The sequence below is a fragment of the Panthera onca genome, chromosome E1 (genome assembly GCF_046562875.1).
Source record: "Panthera onca isolate mPanOnc1 chromosome E1, mPanOnc1 haplotype 2, whole genome shotgun sequence".
NCBI lineage: Eukaryota > Metazoa > Chordata > Mammalia > Carnivora > Felidae > Panthera > Panthera onca.
The window spans coordinates 2304731-2323673 of NC_138352.1; the positions used below are offsets into that span (position 1 = coordinate 2304731).

Here is an 18943-nt window from a genome sequence, read left to right on the forward strand (position 1 = left end):
GTGTAGAGATTACTTTAAAAAATTAGATAAATACAGGGTTTCTCAAACTTTGTGATTTCAAGATTCCTTTACATTCTTTATTTTTTTTATTTTTTTTTATTTTAGGTAATCTCTATACTCACCATGGGGCTCAAACTCACAACCCCAAGATCAAGAGTCACATGTTCCATGGACTGAGCCAGCCAGGTGCCCCAGGATTCCTTCAAATTCTTAAAAATTATTGAGGATCACAAATAGCTTTTGTTTCTACGGATTATATTTATCGATATTTACTGTATTGGAAATTAAAACAGGAATCAGGAAAAAAGTTACTCATTTTAAAATAGTAATAAACTCATTACATATTAACATAAATAGTATGTTTTATGAAAAATAATTTGAAAGACAACTTGTTTGAGTTTATTCGTTTTGAGAGAGAGAGAGACAGTGAGTGAGGGAGGGGCAGAGAGAGAGAGAGAGAGGGAGAGAGAGAATCCCAAGCAGGCACTGCGCTGTCAGCACAGAGCCTGACACAGGGCTTGAACCCACAAACGGAGAGATCATGACCTGAGCTGAAGTGGGACACTTAACCGACTGAGCCACCCAGGTGCCCCTACATTTTCTTTCCATTCTTTCTTGTGATAGAGGTTATGGGCTGAATCATATCCTCCCCTAACCAAGTTAATATGTTGAAGATTTAGCCTCCAGTACCTTAGAATGGGACTGTATCTGGAGACAGAGCTTCAGAGAGATCATTAAGGTAAAACGTGGTCATTTGGGTAGGCCCTAATCCAGTATGACTGGTTTTATTATAAGAAGAGGAAATTTAAAAAGGAGAAGGAGAAGAGAATAGGACACAGACCCACACAGAGGAGGTCTTGTGAAGACATGAGGAGATAGCCATGGACAAGCCAAGGAGAGAGGTCTCAGAAGAAGTCACCCTGAAGACACCTTGCTCTCAGACTTCTAGGATCCAATTATGGCAGCACCAGGAAACGAATATGATAGGTTACGCAGAATTCCAAACATACAAAGGCTATGTGGAGTAAAAACTCTCCCATCCCTGTCTCCAGCTACCTTATCCTCCTCCTCAGAGATGATCAGTGTTAACAATTTTTATGTAACATTTCAGATAGATTTTCTACCCATATAAGTCTTGTGTACGTACACCTTTTTCCATCTCGCTTTTACGAAAAGGATGGCATAGTGTATCCAGTGCTCTGCCCTTTGCTTTTTTCACCTAAATAATATGTCTTGTAGCTCACTCCCTATCAATACATAAAGAACTTTCGTCTTCTTCTTGATTCTTGCATAATCGGTAATAGATTTTTGATGGTTTGGGGATTTCATGAAATATGCAGCCGTATATGGAGTAGCTATTGATATCATTCTATTTTTTAGGTTGGGCGGTGGGTTCAGGAATATGTGTTTTATTACGCACGTATTATGCTTTGTAACTTACATTATTATAAGTGGCAAGGAGGAAAAAAAAAAAAAGCTCAGAAGGGGGAAATGAAAAGGGGAGGGGGGAATTGGATGATAGGTGTGTATGTGAAATTTTAGTAAGGATGGGACCATAGAAGGTGTTCTTGAGAAGATGTCTTTTGAGTAAATGACATGAAAGAGGAGAGGGAGCTAATTATGGAGTTAGCCGAGACAAGAGCATTGTCGGCAGAAAGTGCAAATGTCCTGTGGCACAAGCAGGGGACTTTATTGGAAGGCTATTGCAGTTACTGTAGTTATCCAGGTGATAGATGATGAGGATACCATCATCAGGGAGGCCTTCCTGTCTACCTTGTCTAAAACAAGTCTTGCCCATCATTCTGTTAACAATTTGTTTCCTTTTTATCATAGTTTGTAAATTTTTAAAAATTAGTTTTCTCACTCACCTAGGCTCCCCAACTATATCATAAACTTTTTTTTTTAGTTTATTTATTTATTTTGAGAGAGAGATTGAGAGTGCACACACAAGCGAGCAGCAGAGGGGCAGAGAGAGGAGAGAGAGAATCCCAAGCAGGCTCCATGATGTGGAGCCCAATGCAGGGCTTGATTTCCCCAACGTGAGATCATGACCTGAGCCCAAATCAAGCAGCGGATGCTTAACTGACTGAGCCACCCAGGCTCCCCTATATCATAAACTTCTTGGGCCTAGGGAGTCCCTGTCTCTCCTATTAACCTACACATTCTCATTTCCTAACACTTAGTAGGTACTCATTAAAAATATGCTATTTGAATGAATGAATCAATCGGTCACTTTACATCTTTGCATTCCTAGCAACAGCAATTGTGTCTGATCTATATAAAGGGTTCAATACAGGGGTGCCTGACTGGCTCAGTCAGTAGAGCATGTGACTCTGGATCTCAGGGTCATGAGTTTGAGTCCCATGTAGGGCATAGGGTTTACTTTAAAAGAAGAAAGAGTTTAATACACGTTTGTTAAATAGAAGAACACTCAACTGGCAAGCCATTGTAATAAATGGGCTGTGGGCTTGATCCATTAGGATAAAGTAAGACTTGGTGGTTGAGAAAGCTGAAGCTGCATTTGCGTGTTCATCTGTCAATTCGAGTCTAAGTTTGGTAAACTATTAAAGGAGATTGCAATCCTTTCTGGAAGGACACCAGCCGTAACAAGGGAACTAGGAGGCTTCAGTAACCTAGTCTCAGATAAGAACGGGTCAAAATGTTCCACTTTCAAGATGCATCCGTCAAGGTCAATGAGCAAGAACATAGCCTGGGTATCCATCGCCAGTGAGAGACACAGAAGAGCCAGGCTTCACAGGCAGCTGTGACCCTGTACATTTTACTGTGAGCTGTGGCTGTTCCATCTGAATTGTTTGTCATGTTTATGCTGCTTGGCTGCCTAGCCGTGAAGACTGGGGGAAGTTATCGCCTCTCACATTCAATTCCTAGAATAGAATTAGGTGATAAATATACAATGAACAAGTCTAATTATGTAACGGGTAGGAAGGGATGCCTGCCCATATTCAAAAGGGAGAATGTTGCCCATTATGGATTTTTCATGGAAGGTTGACAGTTGGTGGTGTGCACATTGCATGAGTGGGTTATAGTAAGAGCTTTGCCAAAGGAACATTTCTAGAAGCACCATTCTGAAAAGAAGATACATGGCAGATATATATATTCTACCAGATCTCCATATCATATGGAAGTTATGGTGGTTCTTAAATATGGTCTAAGATGCTCCAAGATATATTTTCCGGTGTTAGAATCTCAAAGTACCTTTGAGGCAAATGTTGAGACCGCCATGATGAATTGAACAATATCACTGAAACTCGGGCAGGCACCTCTGTACTTCCCACGGTAAATTTCAGAGATAAAGGAAGAATCTAAGCTTTTTTTTTTTAATTTTTATTTTTTGGTAATTTGGGGCACACATTTCAGTCTAACGCTAATGCCCTTCCGTTGTGCCCAAACGCAACAGGTGTGTTTGGAATTTGAGGTCAGGCAAACACTTGTAATTTAATTTCACAGGACAGGGAAGGAGGAGGAAAAAACTTGAGCTGAGGAGCAGAAGAGGTTTTTGTTTTTGTTTTTGTTTTTTAAGATTTTATTTTTAAGTAATGTCTACACCCAACATGGGGCTTGAACTCCCAACCCCGAGATCAGATTAAGAGTTGCATGCTCCCCTGACTGAGCCAGCCAGACACCCCTTAAGCTGAGGACTTTTAGACAGGTGGGCGGGGTACAGTGTCCACAGAAGCCAACAATCTTCAGGAAGAATTTGGACAACTTGTCACTAAGGGTCCAAGTTGAGGTCAGAGCAGTAACCAGGGCTCTGCAAAAGTGATTGCTGGCAGGTGAACAAATAAACAATCTGGGAGGGGTCTGGCCTCTGGAAGTGGTTTCTGGACTGAGGATTGGATCTGGCCAGAAATCACTGATACTTCCTCTCCCTTGTCTCCCAGATCCAAACTGTTCCTATGTATTCATTCACTTCACAAATATTGATGAGGGCCTAGGAGTTGTGAATTTGGCAGTGAATGAGACAGATGAGGCTCCTACTCCCAAGGAGCTCTCAACCCCATGGGAAGTGGGGGAGACAGTCTGCTCAAGAAAAGTCTCCCTGAAGGTGGGACTTTCCCACTGAGATTCGCGAGACAAGAAGGGGTCAGGTGATGGGGGACAACCGATGGTGATGAGGCGGAGAAAGGCAGGAGCCTTGATCTTCTAGGACTCTCTGTAAGCCAGGGTGAGGAGCTGGCACATTCTAAATGCCATTAGGAGTGCTGGAAGGGTTTTAAGCTAAGATCTGATTTCTATTTTGAAAGGATTACCCTTGCTCCCGAGGGGAGAATGGGTTATAGGTGAAGAAAAGTGGAAACGGAAGGACCAATTTTGAGACTCTTCCATTCATCTGGGTGCGACAGATGGTGGTGACTTGTGGTTGGTAGTAATAATGGAAATAGAAGAAAGTGGACTGATTCAGGATGGGATTTGGGGTGAAGTCAACAGGATTGTAGATGGATGGAGTGTGATAGTGAGAGAGGGAGGGGAATCGAGAGCAAGCCCTGTGCTTTTGGCTTGAGTGACCAGGTGGATTGGGGTGTCCTTTACTGACATAGGAGGTCGGGGCTGGGGAGGGGAGATTTGGAGGGAGTGGTTTGGAGAGGCCAGACCTAGAGTTCTAGTCTGGCTGTGTTGAGCCTGAGGTGCCACGTAAGCAGTAGCTCTCATGGGCCCGGAGTTCCTGGCAGAGGTTCAGGTCAGAGACACGGATTTGGGCATTTCAGCACCATCGGCATGTGGAAGGTGGGACCAGAGTAGGTAGGTGTCCAACGCTGTTGATTTGATCTTCTCAACCTAGCTCAACGTGTCCACCTCGCCCCTTCTCCCCTACCATCCCTCAGGGCCAGCCCCCTGCTCTTCCTTGGGCCACTGTAATTGTTCCTTGTCCCCGTGCTTCTCTGCTTGTTCCTGTTTAATCTGTAGCCAGTGTGATCTGTTCAAAATGTAATCAGATTATGCCGCTCCCCAGCTTCAAACCCTCGAATGCCTTGGTCTCAGGAAGAACAAAATCAAATCCTTACCTGACCCACAAGTAGGGTTGCCAAAGAAAACACAGGATGCCCAGTAAAGTTTGAATTTCAGATGAAGAATCACTTTTAGTATAAATATCATCACTCGCCTTAAATTAAACTCAACCTGGCATCTTGTACTTTTTTTAAGTTTATCCGTTCATGTTGAGAGAAAGAGAGAGAAATAGAGGGCACGTGCACACGAGTGGAAGAGGGGCAGAGAGAGAATCCCAAGCAGGCTCCACACGGTCAGCCTGAAAGCCCCATTTGGTCCTCGAACTCATGACCCTTGTGCCTGTGAGATCATGACCTGAGCCCGACCGAGAGCCAGATGCTCAGCCGAATGAGCCACCCACCCTTGGCATCTTGTATTTTTATTTGCTAAGTCTGGCAACCCTACCTACCCACCAGGGCTTTGCAAGATTTGACCCCTGCCATTCTTCCCTGGTTCATCTCTCATCAGATATCCCTTGTTCTCTGACTCAAGTCATATTAGTTTTCTTCAGAACCTGAAATACACTCTGCCCTCTCCACCTCAAGGCCTTGAGGAATGCTTTGAGTATTTATTTATTATTAAAAACAATTTTTTTAACTTTTTAATGTTTATTTACATTTTAGAGAGAGAGACAGAGAGACAGACAGACAGACAGTGTGTGTGAGCGGCGGAGTGGGAGAGAGGGAGACACAGAATCCAAAGCAGGTTCCAGGCTCCGAGCTGTCAGCACAGAGCCCGACGTGGGGCTCGAACCCACAAACTGTGAGATCATGACCTGAGCTAAAGTCGGACGCTTAACCGACTGAGCCACCCAGGTGCCCCATTAAAAATTTTTTTTTGACGGGCGCCTGGGTGGCTCAGTCGGTTAAGTGTCCGACTTTGGCTCAGGTCATGATCTCACGGTCTGTGAGTTCGAGCCCCACGTCGAGCTCTGTGCTGACAGCTCGGAGCCTGGAGCCTGCTTCCGATTCTGTGTCTCCCTCTCTCTCTGACCCTCCGCTGTTCATGCTCTGTCTCTCTCTGTCTCAAAAATAAATAAACATTAAAAAAAATTAAAAAAAAATTTTTTTTTGAATGTATTATTTATTTTTCAGAGAGACAGAGACAGAATGCAAGCGGGGGAGGGGCAGAGAGAGAATCCAAAGCAGGCTCCAGGCTCTGAGCTGTCAGCACAGAGCCTGAGTGGGGCTTGAACCCATGATCCATGAGATCATAACCTGAGCTGACGTTGGACACTTAACCCACCAAGCCAGCCAGGCAGCCCTGCTAGGAATGCTTTAAGCTCCTCCTGGATTAGCTATGACTCACCTTTCAGATTTCACAGCCTTCTCCTTGTGTTGTGTACTCTCCTAGAGTGGTGTAACTTTCCTTCACTGACCCTGTGTCAGACTGCAATTACACATTTGTGTGACTATGTTAAGTATTATATCTTTTTCGCTAAACTGTAAGGTGAGAAACCAGATTTATTTTTGCTCACTCTGTGTCCCCTGTGCCTCTCCTCGTGTCTGATACATGATAGGCACTGTGAAGGGAGAGAAGAAAGGAGTTAAAGGAAAAAGGAGGGGAGGAAAGAGAGAAGGAAAGAAGGAAGGAAAGACGGAAGGAAAGAAGGAAGGAAGGAAAGAAGGAAGGAAGGAAAGAAGGAAGGAAGGAAAGAAGGGAGGAAGGAAAGAAGGAAGGAAGGAAAGAAGGGAGGAAGGAAAGAAGGAAGGAAGGAAAGACGGAAGGAAGGAAAGACGGAAGGAAAGAAGGAAGGAAGGAAGGAAAGAAGGAAGGAAGGGAGGAAGGAAAGAAGGAAGGAAGGAAAGATGGAAGGAAAGAAGGAAGGAAAGAAAGAAAGAAGGAAGGAAAGAAGGAAGGAAGGAAGGGAAAAAGATGAAGGATAGTACTAGATTACTGAATAAGTTTTATCAGGACCAGGGTGAGGAATGAAGTCTCCAGCAGAGATTGGCCCTAGGAACCAGTTTCACCGAGAAGGCAGGAAGAGAATGCAGGGTAACGACAAAATACCCAAGTCAGCTTGGGAATAGTTTTCCCAATATGTGGGGGATGGGGCCGAGGATGAGGTTTGAGGCTGCTTAAACATATTCTACCTCTAACCTCTATTAGGTCCGGCATATGGGGCAGCACGGGGGTGGGTACGAGTGAATTTCTTTGTGCAGTTGTTGCCTCAGGGAAAGGTCAAGTGGGTCTGGGCTAGGACGCTGCTCAACTATGTGGGGATTGTTCCCCTCCACCCCTGTGGCCCCAACATCTTCCTTTGTCAGCTTAGCATGAGCAAGGGTTAAAGACAATCCGTTCACCAAGCTCTTCTTCCTCAGTCAGCTCTACAAATAAATTGGTTTTATTCCTTTTTTTTTTTTTTAAGTAGGCTCTACACCTAACATGGGGCTTGAACTCACGACCTTGAGATCGAGAGTTGGGGATTCCACCAGCTGACCCAGCCAGGCACCCCTAAATTGGTTCTATTCTTTTCTTTCTTTTTTTAAAAAAATTTTTAAGTGTTTATTTATTTTTTGAGAGACAGAGTGCAAGTGGGGGAGGGGCAGAGAGAGAGGGAGACACAGAATCTGAAGCAGGCTCCAGGCTCCGAGCTTAGCACAGAGCCCGACATGAGGCTTGAACCCACGAACCGTGGGTGGCCCAGTTGGTTAAGCCACTGATTTCGCTCGGGTCATGATCTCACTGTTCATGAGATCGAGCCCCGCATCAGGGTCTCTGCTGTCAGCGCAGAGCCCGTTTCTGATCCTGTGTCTCCCTCTCTCTGTCCCTCCCCTCTCTGTGCTCCCCTCCTTCTCTCTGAAAAATAAACAAACATTTAAAAAGTATCTATCTATCTCTATGCATATGGCGCCAGGGTGGCTCAGTGGGTTAAGTGCCTGACTCTTGATTTTTGGCTCAGGTCATGATCTCACGTTTGTGGGTTCGGGTTTGAGCCCTGTGTAGGGTTCTGCAGTGACAGTGCGGAGCCTGCTTGGGATTCTCTCTCTCCCGCTCTCTCTACCCCGTCTCTCAAAAATAAATAAATAAATAAACATTAAAAAAAAAAAAAAAAAGATTCCAGAGGGAGAGGAAGAGAGGAACTCACCAAAAACACTTAAAATAATTGATTCATATTTGGATCCAGATCTGAAGAGGCTCTTGTTAAAGATATGTATGCTTCTTTGAGTACATTTGGTTTAATTTTACTTAAAAGGATTCACTGAAGAGTTTCAGCTGAGGCGGTGTTATTGCTTAGCAAATCCAAATAACAAAATGTTGGTTTTTCTAGTTAAACTTCTGCGTATTAATTAGATCTGTCTCAAAAGCCATTCATCAGGTTGGGGAGGGTGTCTTATGTGAAAAAGCTTTTTCATTTAGATGTAAATTAGACCTAGCCTATCAGGAAAAAAAGGAAAGTTCTTGACATTTTTATATTCTGAAAATACAAGGTCATGTTGCTCAAAAGAATCTGAGTATACATACTATTGACCCACCAGATAATATGAATTAGCCGGTTTTTTAAAAATGACCCAAGCACCCTCATTTAATTATCTTTATAGAAGTAAAATGTAGGGGCGCTCGAGTGGGTCAGTCGGTTAAGTGACTGACCCTTGGTTTCGGTTCAGGTCATGATCTCACGGTTTCATGAGTTCGAGTCCTGCACCTGACTCCGTGCCGACAGCGCAGAGCCTGCTTGGGATTCTCTCTTTCTCTGCCCCTCCCCCTCTGGCACACGCTCTCTCTCTCATTAAAAAAAATAAAAGAAATACATATAAATCCAAATGCTTAGCCTTTAAAGGTTTTAAACAAGATTGCCTGCCCCTAAACTCAAAGATTAGCCTTCCTCCCACATCCCCCAAAGCAGCCCCTCAGCTGTAGCTAACCCAACTGTGCACGCACTCTCTCTAAATTAATAAACATTTAAAAAATAGCCAAAAAGGGGCGCCTGGGTGGCTCAGTCGGTTGAGCGTCCAACTTCAGCTCAGGTCATGATCTCAGGGTCTGTGAGTTCGAGCCCCGCGTCGGGCTCTGTGCTGACCGCTCAGAGCCTGGAGCCTGCTTCGGATTCTGCGTCTCCCTCTCTCTGCCCCTCCCCTGCTCATGCTCTGTCTCTCTCCGTCTCAAAAATAAATAAAAACATTTAAAAAATCTTTAAAAAATACCCCCAAAACGTTTGAGAGCTGTGATGAGTATGTTATGGTGAAAAAAAGATATGGCTGCGAAATATGTCACTAACAAAATATTTCACAAAGGTTTGGGAGGCGGAACCAGTGGCCGCATGTATGAGAGGGTCCTGTGGGGATCAAACAGTTCTGTAGCTTGAATATGATGATTACATGAAGCTCCACAGGTGGTGAAATTGCACAGATCCACACACACACACAATGTGGTGCACGTAGAACCGGTGAAATCTGAATGAGCTTTATGGATTGCATCAATTTTGTGGTTATCGTATTTATTGGGGGAGGCCGGGGTAAGGATGTACGGGACATCCCTACCCATTTCTTTGTAACTCCCTGCGAATCCATAGTTCTTTCAAAATAAAAAGTTAACCCAAACACACGACACGGACAACAAAAAAGTAAAGACAGCAGTCAGATGGCGAACGAATTTGAGGGTAGATTTTATTCCTTGTCCTTGTGATATGTGAGGAATGACCATTCTCCTTGAGGAGAATTCTCTCTTCTCCAGGAGTGGCTCTCACCTGGCGTCAGTGAGAGAGGATGATGCACAGTCTGTTGACGTCCTTTTTTTCTGGGGACACACATGCAATCTATCATCATTTTCTTTCCAAGAAGTTAAAGGAAAGACTTAAGCTTCTGCTGTCCTTACCAAGGTCCTGTTAGAATCAGGAAAGCATGGATTCTAAAATAACAGTGAGCTTGAGTTCTTACTTTCATTCTCTCCTGGTTAAAAACAAAACAAAACAGGGGCGCCTGGGTGGCTCAGTCGGTTAAGCAGCCGACTTCGGCTCAGGTCATGATCTCGCGGTCCACGAGTTCAAGCCCCGCGTCGGGCTCTGTGCTGACTGCTCGGAGCCTGGAGCCTGTTTCAGATTCTGTGTTTCCCTCTCTCTGACCCTCCCCCGTTCATGCTCTGTCTCTCTCTGTCTCAAAAATAAATAAATGTTAAAAAAAAAATAAAACGAAACAAAACAACCCCAAAAAATTCTGTTGGCATTTACATGGTGGTTTTCAGGAAATCCTCAAGTAAAGATGCATTCAATGTTATCACTGAAACTGCGAACGCAAATGAGAATTGATGTTTGTTTATTCAATTAAATGGAGTTCCTTATGTTTTTGTCTCTTTCGTAGCACATGTTTCTGCAGTGTAGTAAGCCAGCGAAGACACTGAACCTCTAAATAAATCAGAGAACTTCTTTGTCTACGTTTGCCCTTCATCACATGAACACCCAAAAAGAGAGTATTAATACGTTAAACCAACAAAGGACTTCAATGGGAATTGGATGCTAGCAATTGCTTAACAAGTGGAGAGTAGTAAACTTTTAAAACTGTAAATACTTGTTTAAAAAGACAAATGTTCTCACTCATATATTGTCAGCAGAACTGTAAATTGTTACAATTTTCTTTGGAAGAGATGTTGGCAGTAAATACTCAGTCATAAAAACATTCATATCCTTTGGCCCAGTAATTCAATTTCTGGGAATTTACCCAAAACAAATCATTAGAAAGAAGACATAAACTATGTTATAAAGATGCTCCTAACAACACTCTATATAATAACAAAATCCAGAAAATAACCTAAATGCCAAATAATAAAGGAATGTTTAAGTAAATTACGGATTTCCAACCTGGGGGACTATTATATAGCTATGAAAAATGGTAAACAGGCTATGTACCAAAGGGAAAGGTGCTTATAAAACAATTAGTAATCGTCAAAGCATTTTATAGAAAGGTATGCACTTATGAGTTACCTTCCATAGAAGAAAGAGCAAACTCTACAGTGCTTAATTAAGGTGGGAAGTGAAATTCATGTCCTTGGGTCTATAGAATAGATTTTAGCAAAATGCAAATACATAGAATAAGTCTAAGATGGGTGTGAGGAAATTCAAACTTGTAGAAACATTTATCAATTTTCAAGTTACGTTCTGAGAAGAGGCATAACACACATTAGAACTGATGGCTGGTCTTGGGGCGCCTGGGTGGCTCAGTCCGTTAAGCGGCCAACTTCGGCTCAGGTCACGATCTCACGGTCCGTGAGTTCGAGCCTCGCGTCGGGCTCTGTGCTGACTGCTCAGAGCCTGGAGCCTGTTTCAGATTCTGTGTCTCCCTCTCTCTGACCCTCCCCCGTTCATGCTCTGTCTCTCTCTGTCTCAAAAATAAATAAACATTTAAAAAATTAAAAAAAAAAAAAAAAGAACTGATGGCTGGTCTTTAACCAGTGCATACAGAGGGGAGCAAAGCTATCTTTGGAATGCTCTGGATGTGATCACTAGTGTGCTTAAGATGACACAATGATTCTCAAGCGTTTCTCAGGAGCAGCGAACTGCCAGCATCTTGCATGTGGAATCGCTTAGAAGCAGGAAAGTTATTTAGAAAGATAAAGGTTTAAAAAAAAAAAAAAATCACAAAGGTCCAGATGTGGCTGTCCTTAAATATGCTCGAGAGACAGAGTGGGCAGTCTCCCTTCTATAAATTGGAGGGGAAATGATGATCTCCAGGCTTTTGTGTCTGTCTTCTAAATTCCAGGTGTTTAATTCATTTTGTAAGGTTGGTAACGTTGCTCTGTAATGTTGCTGTACCGAACAGCCACGTTCAGTAGGATTTGAAGCCATGTCGAGTTTCCTGGGGTACATCTTACCTTGAGTCCTCACTGCTGGGACCAGAGCCAGAGCATTAAGGCAGAGTACCAGACTGTTTCCAGTCTTCCCAGTTAAATGTTTGGACTTGAATGGCATATCCCACTAGGTTGCATGTTATAGAAAAGGAATTTTTGAGAGCACGGAATATTAGAGGGCTGATAATTCAACGGAGAAAGTCAACATAACAAACTTGAAAACAGGACTTTGCTTGGATCAACCACGTGGAGTTAAACACACACACACACACACACACACACACACACACACACACACACGTATGTACATGTACACACAGGTTGATTGCTGTTCCAAGGCCATCAAAGCTTCAGGTTTGAGAGGAACATTTTCATAGAGGGATATTTCAGAACAGGGCTTGGAGGAAGCATACATGATTTATCCTGAACTTGACAGGCCAAGGTACAATCGGAGGTTGGAGGCAAAAACTCCCAAAGGGAAACAGGGAATTTTAGAGAACAGTGTGGTCATTTGGACGTCTAAGAGTAATACTCAAGCAGGAAACACTGATTAAAAGCAGTACTGGTAAGCTGGTAAACTACAAACTATTTATTCACCAGTAAGCGTCCAAATACTTAGCAACCTTTCTAGTTTGGCCCCAGGAAGAAACAGCCAGGCTGGCTGTACCTGAGTTTGCTGGCACAAAGTGAAGTCTGCGTGTGTGGAAAAGAGAATTTAAAGGCGGGGTGGGAGTGGCAACGGCGAAATGAGAGCTATAAAAGCAAGCATGTTTTAGTTCATCGGCTCAGTGTGACAGGATTACGTGAAAGTTTTCGGTGTAGAAAGCCTAGTTATGGTGCAGTTATATGAAGCCTGTGGCCTGATGCAATCGGGACACGGACGTTGACATCAGCTTCAGGTTTGAAGAGAGCATAGGCTGGGAGGTAGGTAGGAAACGACTGCTGACAAAGGGCAGTAAAGCATTTCTGTCTTCACTCTACCCACTCCCACTCCTACCTAGACCTAGGCCTCAGTGCCGACCATTGGCTCATTCCTTCTTCCTTGAAGCTTCTTTTCCGGCAACCCGCAAGTTCACAATTGCTAACATTCCCTTGAGAGTGGCTGAGAAAGGGAAAGAAGGAAGCTACACTTGGAAAGAAGATTGCTTTGTAGTTTATTTACAATAGAATGTAAGAAAAAGGAAGTTATTAACAATAATAAATAACTGGGGGAAAAAAACCAACAACACTAAACAGCCATGAAATGACACAGAAGGATGGCACGTATGATGATCAAACCGTGCTTGCTCTGCTCGTAGTCTGTAACACTGTGCATTCCAAAACTTGGTCCTTCGGCAGTGGCAGTGGTATTTTGACTCCATATACGTAACTAATCCAGATCCCGGCTTGAAATGTAAACACTAAAAAATTACACTCGAAACCACATGTAAGGGGCATAGAGATAACAACAACTCAAAGAACCTCTTCTTGGTGATGACACAGAAACTGAAGGGAAACTTGCAATTCGACAGACGTTTTCCATTTTAAGCAAAAACATCCAGAGGCTTATCCTAATGCACTTGTGAACAATGAAATTGTAATAACGGCATCTGAAAAATTCTTAACATATTCACATTCTCTTATTGCACTAACTCCTAAAAAGCTTACACACTTCTATTTCAAATGCAAACAGATTGTTTTGAAGGTAGAACACAGAAGAACCCAGTAGGTGTTGTCTCTGCATGCCAACGCTGTGCTCTCGAGTAACACTTCAGTTTCAGCAAGAATGGAGAGTTTAAATGGTCTATTTATGATCAATTGCGGTTATTAAACAGACCTTTTTTTTTTCTTTTTAATTTCAAGAATTATGGCTCAGATGGCAGGTTGTCACCTAGCCTACTGAGTCAGATGATCAGAAAGGGACTAAAGCTATTTAGACAATTCTTCTCTATTGGATTATCTGAATACACATTCTATGTGACTAAATTATACTCTGGCCCTTGTAACAAGTAAAATTCCTATTGACGTAAGCCAGCCAGTGACCTTGTTTCTGAGGCCACGCAGAGATGCTAAGGTAAGTAAAATTGGAAAACACACATAAAGACAGTAGTCTTGAAATTTCCATGGAAAAAATGACTTCCTGAGAAGTGTCAGAATCTTTTCTCTTAGGTCACTGTTGATGACAGTGTCATTTGCTTTTGGAGGTCTCGTGTTTTTTTAAGTGTCTGCGTTCATTCAACACCCACAACTGCACCCCTTAGAGATTTATTTTCACAATCCAAAACATGGGTATTAAATCCTCCCAAATTAAAACCATTTCCCCACACACACAGATGCAAACCCAAAGCAGAAGGTTTATAACTTAGTTCACCAGCAAACTCTTTGTTTCTGTTATTACGTTGGTAACTGAAAGACGTCACAGACTCCTTTGTTATGCTTTTCCTTTGCTTTGCTTTATTTCAGCCCAACTGTAGGAAAATGCGATGATCTTCAGAGCTCATCTAGGAGAAAGTCTGTGCAGTAAAAACACGGAGACCTTCTTATCCTGGGACAGCACAGCCAAAGCCACAATGCTGTATTATAGCCAATGAGCAGCACAGGGGTATTTCACCATTTGAAATCCATCCAAAGCAATGATATTTATGGCCATTTTGATGGTCTCCACTAACGACAGAGATAAAGATGGGGTGAACATATGTGTTCTTGTATGGATTATTTATTTTAATTTGGCTACCAGAGACTTAAAACTGGTGGTGTCTGATTCACTATACTATATTTATATATATACAGGTATAATACAATTTCGGTGAACAAAGTTGAAGGTTTCCACACTGCAGACAGAGGCACTGAGTTAAGATTCTATGTTTCCCCAAACATGCTTAATAAATTCAAGTTTCGGCTTTGTTTTCTTCTAAGTTTCCATCATGCAAGCATTTAATTTCCATCCTTATAGGAATTATTAATGGTCTATATACACATTCATCGCAGGCTTGTATCACACAAGAAACAGACTCATGTATGGAGAATATGAAAGGACAGGTGAAAAATCAAGATAGACAAAATATTGAAGTCATTTATGCCTTGTGATGACCGGATTAAATATTCAAAGCAGCTAAGGGAATATTTGCACCCCCCACCCCCTTGTTTAAATGCACACACACCACATGTAGACAGGAAAAACTGAACATACTTGGAGTGCACACACATTTGTTGGCTAAAAACCACACGATCATTGGCAGCTTTGAAACTGATGTCTGTGTTACTGAACTGGCTACAGGAGAAAGAAAACTCACAGAAAGAAATCAGAAATCAGCTTTCTAAAGCATATAGCATTGTTGACCTTGATAGCAGAAGCTGCTTTACAAAAAAAGAAAAATGGCAACGGTATTAATGGAAAAACTGGGTGCCAGATGTGTTAACAACCTGCACAAGATAAATCTGTTCTGTGCAAAAATAACGATCCCGCCCCATCCTGGCAAATTTCAGCTGGCAAATGGTAAGCAAATACGTATACTATGTCAGTGTCTTCTGAGCGTAGAAGCTTGCACTCGAAAGCCACACATTCTCATTAAGTACTACTGTGTGGAGAGGGGACCACTGAGCAAGTCCAAGAGGTTTGAGAAGATTAAGTTTTCCCACAGGCAAAAATCATGCTACTATACCATGCAGAGAGGTCTTACTACAGCGCCGTCATTCTCAGGGAAGAGACGCACTGTGGATCAAAGCTATTTGCAACTGGTTTCCTTTGAGTTCTGGGTTTATTTATTAAGCTCAATGTCAACCTGTAGATAAAGAAATGATCTTGACAGTCTGACGTAGGACTTAGAATACTCGGTGCTGGGTTCGTGGGGCCAGCGCCTGCACCTTGGGAGAGTTGATCAATTGGAAAGACACTATGCAGCGTGCTGAGCGCTGACACAGAGAAGCAGGCAGGGTCCACTGGCTGAGAGGCTGTGTGGGAAGGAGAACACGCTCCTTGGTTTCTGTTGTTTCCTTTGGAATCTGTGTTTTGGGAAGGTCCCTTTCCTGAGGTTGGAGGTTATGGTCAGGAAGGCTAGCTGGGGCCTCGGAGTTGCCCAACTACCTTGTCGTCTTCCTCTCTTGGAGGACAAAAATAAATGCTAGGTTCTGCTTGCCCTTCCTTCTGCGTTTAAAGGCAGTGAGGCGCGATGATGGCAGATTTTTCTCTTTAGAGCAAAGGAGAGTTCGCTTTCTGCCACTTGGGTTGAATGGTCTTGCTTCCTGTCAGCCTGGGTTCTGATCCTGCATTACGGCTACTTGCAGAAAAGAAAGCTAGCCAGGGGGGCACCTTTTCTCATGCTTCCTGTATACTCTACAAACAGGAGTCATCAATTCTGCTCATTCTCTCCGCCCCCCCCCCCCCGCCCCCCGACAGCATTTACTCCACTTCTGCAGCATTCCCAATATTTGGATTTCAAGTAAGAGCAAGAGAAGGACAGTCTTTTTTAAGGTCCGGTGATGGGCAATCTGTTCCAGGGAAATCTGGATGCTATGAAAAGTAAAACCTGGAGAGGGATGGGAGACAGTTCTCTTTTTCAGGGTTCCCAAACCAGACATCCTGACAGTGCTTAAGTCCAGTTAGCTTAGGCTACCCCTGCGCTTTTTAGAATGGACAAAGAGTCAACGAATTCTACTCAATTAATTGCAAATACTGTGAATCTTAATGGATGACGGAAGGTGGACAATTCAGGGTTTGTTGGTACCTGTGGAGACAAAGGACGTTTGCCTCACCTGGGCCTCTTGGTTCCTAAACCAAGCCATCCCCAAATCAGTCAGTTACGGCCACACTCATCCATGCAATTCTGAAAGGTTTCTGAGGCCACAAGGGCACAAAGGGGGAAGTTATTAAAAGACAGAAACAAGTGGAATCTTTATTAAATTCTGCGAAAGGTATAAATAAGTTCTCACTAATTGCACTTGGAGCCTCTATAGGTTGATAATTAAAATTTTCAAAAAATTTAAAGAGTTAATTAGGCCCCAAATCCTGAGTCAGATTAATCAAAATAGGAATCTCAGTTAAGTACTAGTATTCAAGTCTTGGTGATAAACAGTTTGAAACCGAACAGTTAGGTATGTTATGCCTGAGAGTATTTTTGAGAATTCAGGTTTGATGAGAGGAGACTGACTTCACTATTTTACCACCCCTGTAACAGTGGCATAAGGTTTTCATTTATTTACTCTTTACGTCCACACCTACCTCATCAAATGCTCAATAACAAGGCTTCCTGCCTTCCTCCCGGCTTCCAGCTGTGGTTACAGAAGATTCCTTCTGTCCTTTGCAAGCCTTACATTTTACATCTAGTATGATGCTGTGTGGCATACTTAGGGAATCGTATTATATGGGAAATTACTTAACCACATGCATACTCAGAGATCGAAAGAACATGGTTGAGTGACAAAGCAGTCTTTTTCTCTATCAGAAGATTCTTAAAAACAAACAAACAAACAAACAAACAAACAACCCAAATGAAAATATAAAAACCCCATGAAAGATTCATAGGAAGTTACTCTAATTTGGGCCGACATGGCTTATCTGAAAAGTGTATGCCAGGTAAATTCAGGGTGGCTTTTTTCTCAGGGTCTGGAAGCGTGAGAGTTTCTGGGGCTGACTTTTTCCGGGGTCGATCTTTGGGAACGGACAGAAATTCTGGTGCGTCTGTGGAGAGAGGTGTGGACGGAGCACTGGAAGGGGCACTGCGGACTGAGGAAGGCAGCAGGGGGATGCTCGAGATAGAAATCGCAGGAGGGAAAACACCAATTTTCCTGTTGGTGGCTTCCTGAGTGGCTCGTTCAAATTCTCGGACTTCATCCATTGTCATGTCTTCAAAGAAAAAAAAAAAAATAGAAAAATGACCAGTCATTTAGAAGAGATGCAAATGGCTTTATCTCTACACCTGATTTTAAGGGAATTACGGGAACTGTACCATAAAGAGGTCTGTCCAGATTATAAACCAAAAGTAACATTGAAATACTAAACCCTAAAAAATTTTTTTTTTTTTTTTTACTAAGGCAAACCTCTGGGGGAAAAAAAAATTCCTTTATGAATATCCATCCAAGATTTTCCAAAGCATTCTTCAGTGAGTAGTTTAAATATTCTGAATTAGAACTGATCAGCAGAGTACAGAACAAGACTGTGTGTGTGTGTGTGTGTGTGTGTGTGTGTGTGTGTGTGCGCGCGCATGGTGGGTATATGGTATGATATATGGAGCTATTATTAGACCTAGTCATCTTTTCTATAAAGGGAAGGCAGTTAAAGCCATCAATGGCCCAGGAATGACACATATTACTACCTACTTTAGGTCATGCAAGTATACCTTTATAGGGTAAAACAGGCAAATCATCAGATTTTCTTCTTATTCAATAAATATATTTTTTTGTATTCTGGGGGTTACTGGTTTCCTGACTGTGAACCCATCCTGACTATCCATCCTGTATTTTAATTAATTCAGCTTAAAAAAACAGGTAAGATAATGACAACAACAAACCCTGCTAATTATCCCAAAGCCAAGAAAAATAAAGCCATTTTTCAAGGAAACATAAAAGAAAAAAAGCATTCAAGAAATAAATTCAGTGATGCCCCGTGTAAGAGGAATTGCCAGATGATGGAGATTTTCTAAACACCTGAGATGTTTTTATTTAAGAGAGAAAGTAAAAAAATATATCTATTTTAAATGTAAATCTTTCCCTAATCTTCTATTTATTTCTTAAACAGATTTTATTTTTAAGTAATGTCTATGCCCAGCGTGGGGCTTGAACTCACAACCCTGAGATCAAGACTTGCTCGCTCTACCAGCTGAGCCAGCCAGGACCCCACCCCGCCCTGCCGCTCCGGCCATATATTTAATGTATTATATACACTTGCTACCATTTAGACCTAATACATTGAATATATCATTGTGCTACAACACAGTGATGACTCCTCTATCACGGCCTATTTTTTTTTTTAATAGTTTGAGATCTCTAGTTTTCAAAACTCTACGACTATTACCATCATCACTATTGTTACGGATCTTATTAATTACTCTCTGGCTATCCCTGGTCCCCTTTGCCATTTTTCCTTACTGGGAACAGAGAAAATAGGTAACTGGGCTTATTAGAAAAAGCACTGAGTGAAAGTCTAAGGGCTTGTCCTTGAATAAAAGGTGAAAGCTATTGC

The 18943-nt window shown here is 42.5% G+C and overlaps 1 protein-coding gene across 12 annotated transcripts in view; it reads right to left on the reverse strand.

Moving 5' to 3' along the window:
* Window positions 1-12924: 12924 nt before the first annotated feature.
* The window catches only part of PITPNC1 (phosphatidylinositol transfer protein cytoplasmic 1), a 268141-nt gene continuing 262122 nt past the window's right edge, over window positions 12925-18943 (reverse strand). For 11 of the 12 annotated variants that reach the window (XM_078438266.2, XM_078438270.2, XM_078438269.2 and 8 more), the window contains one exon: window positions 12925-17608. In XM_078438266.2, coding sequence (XP_078294392.1) covers window positions 17292-17608 — 317 coding nt within the window. In that variant the 3' untranslated portion in view covers window positions 12925-17291. The remainder of the gene's footprint in view (window positions 17609-18943) is intronic. The other variant, XM_078438268.2, reaches the window with a different exon arrangement.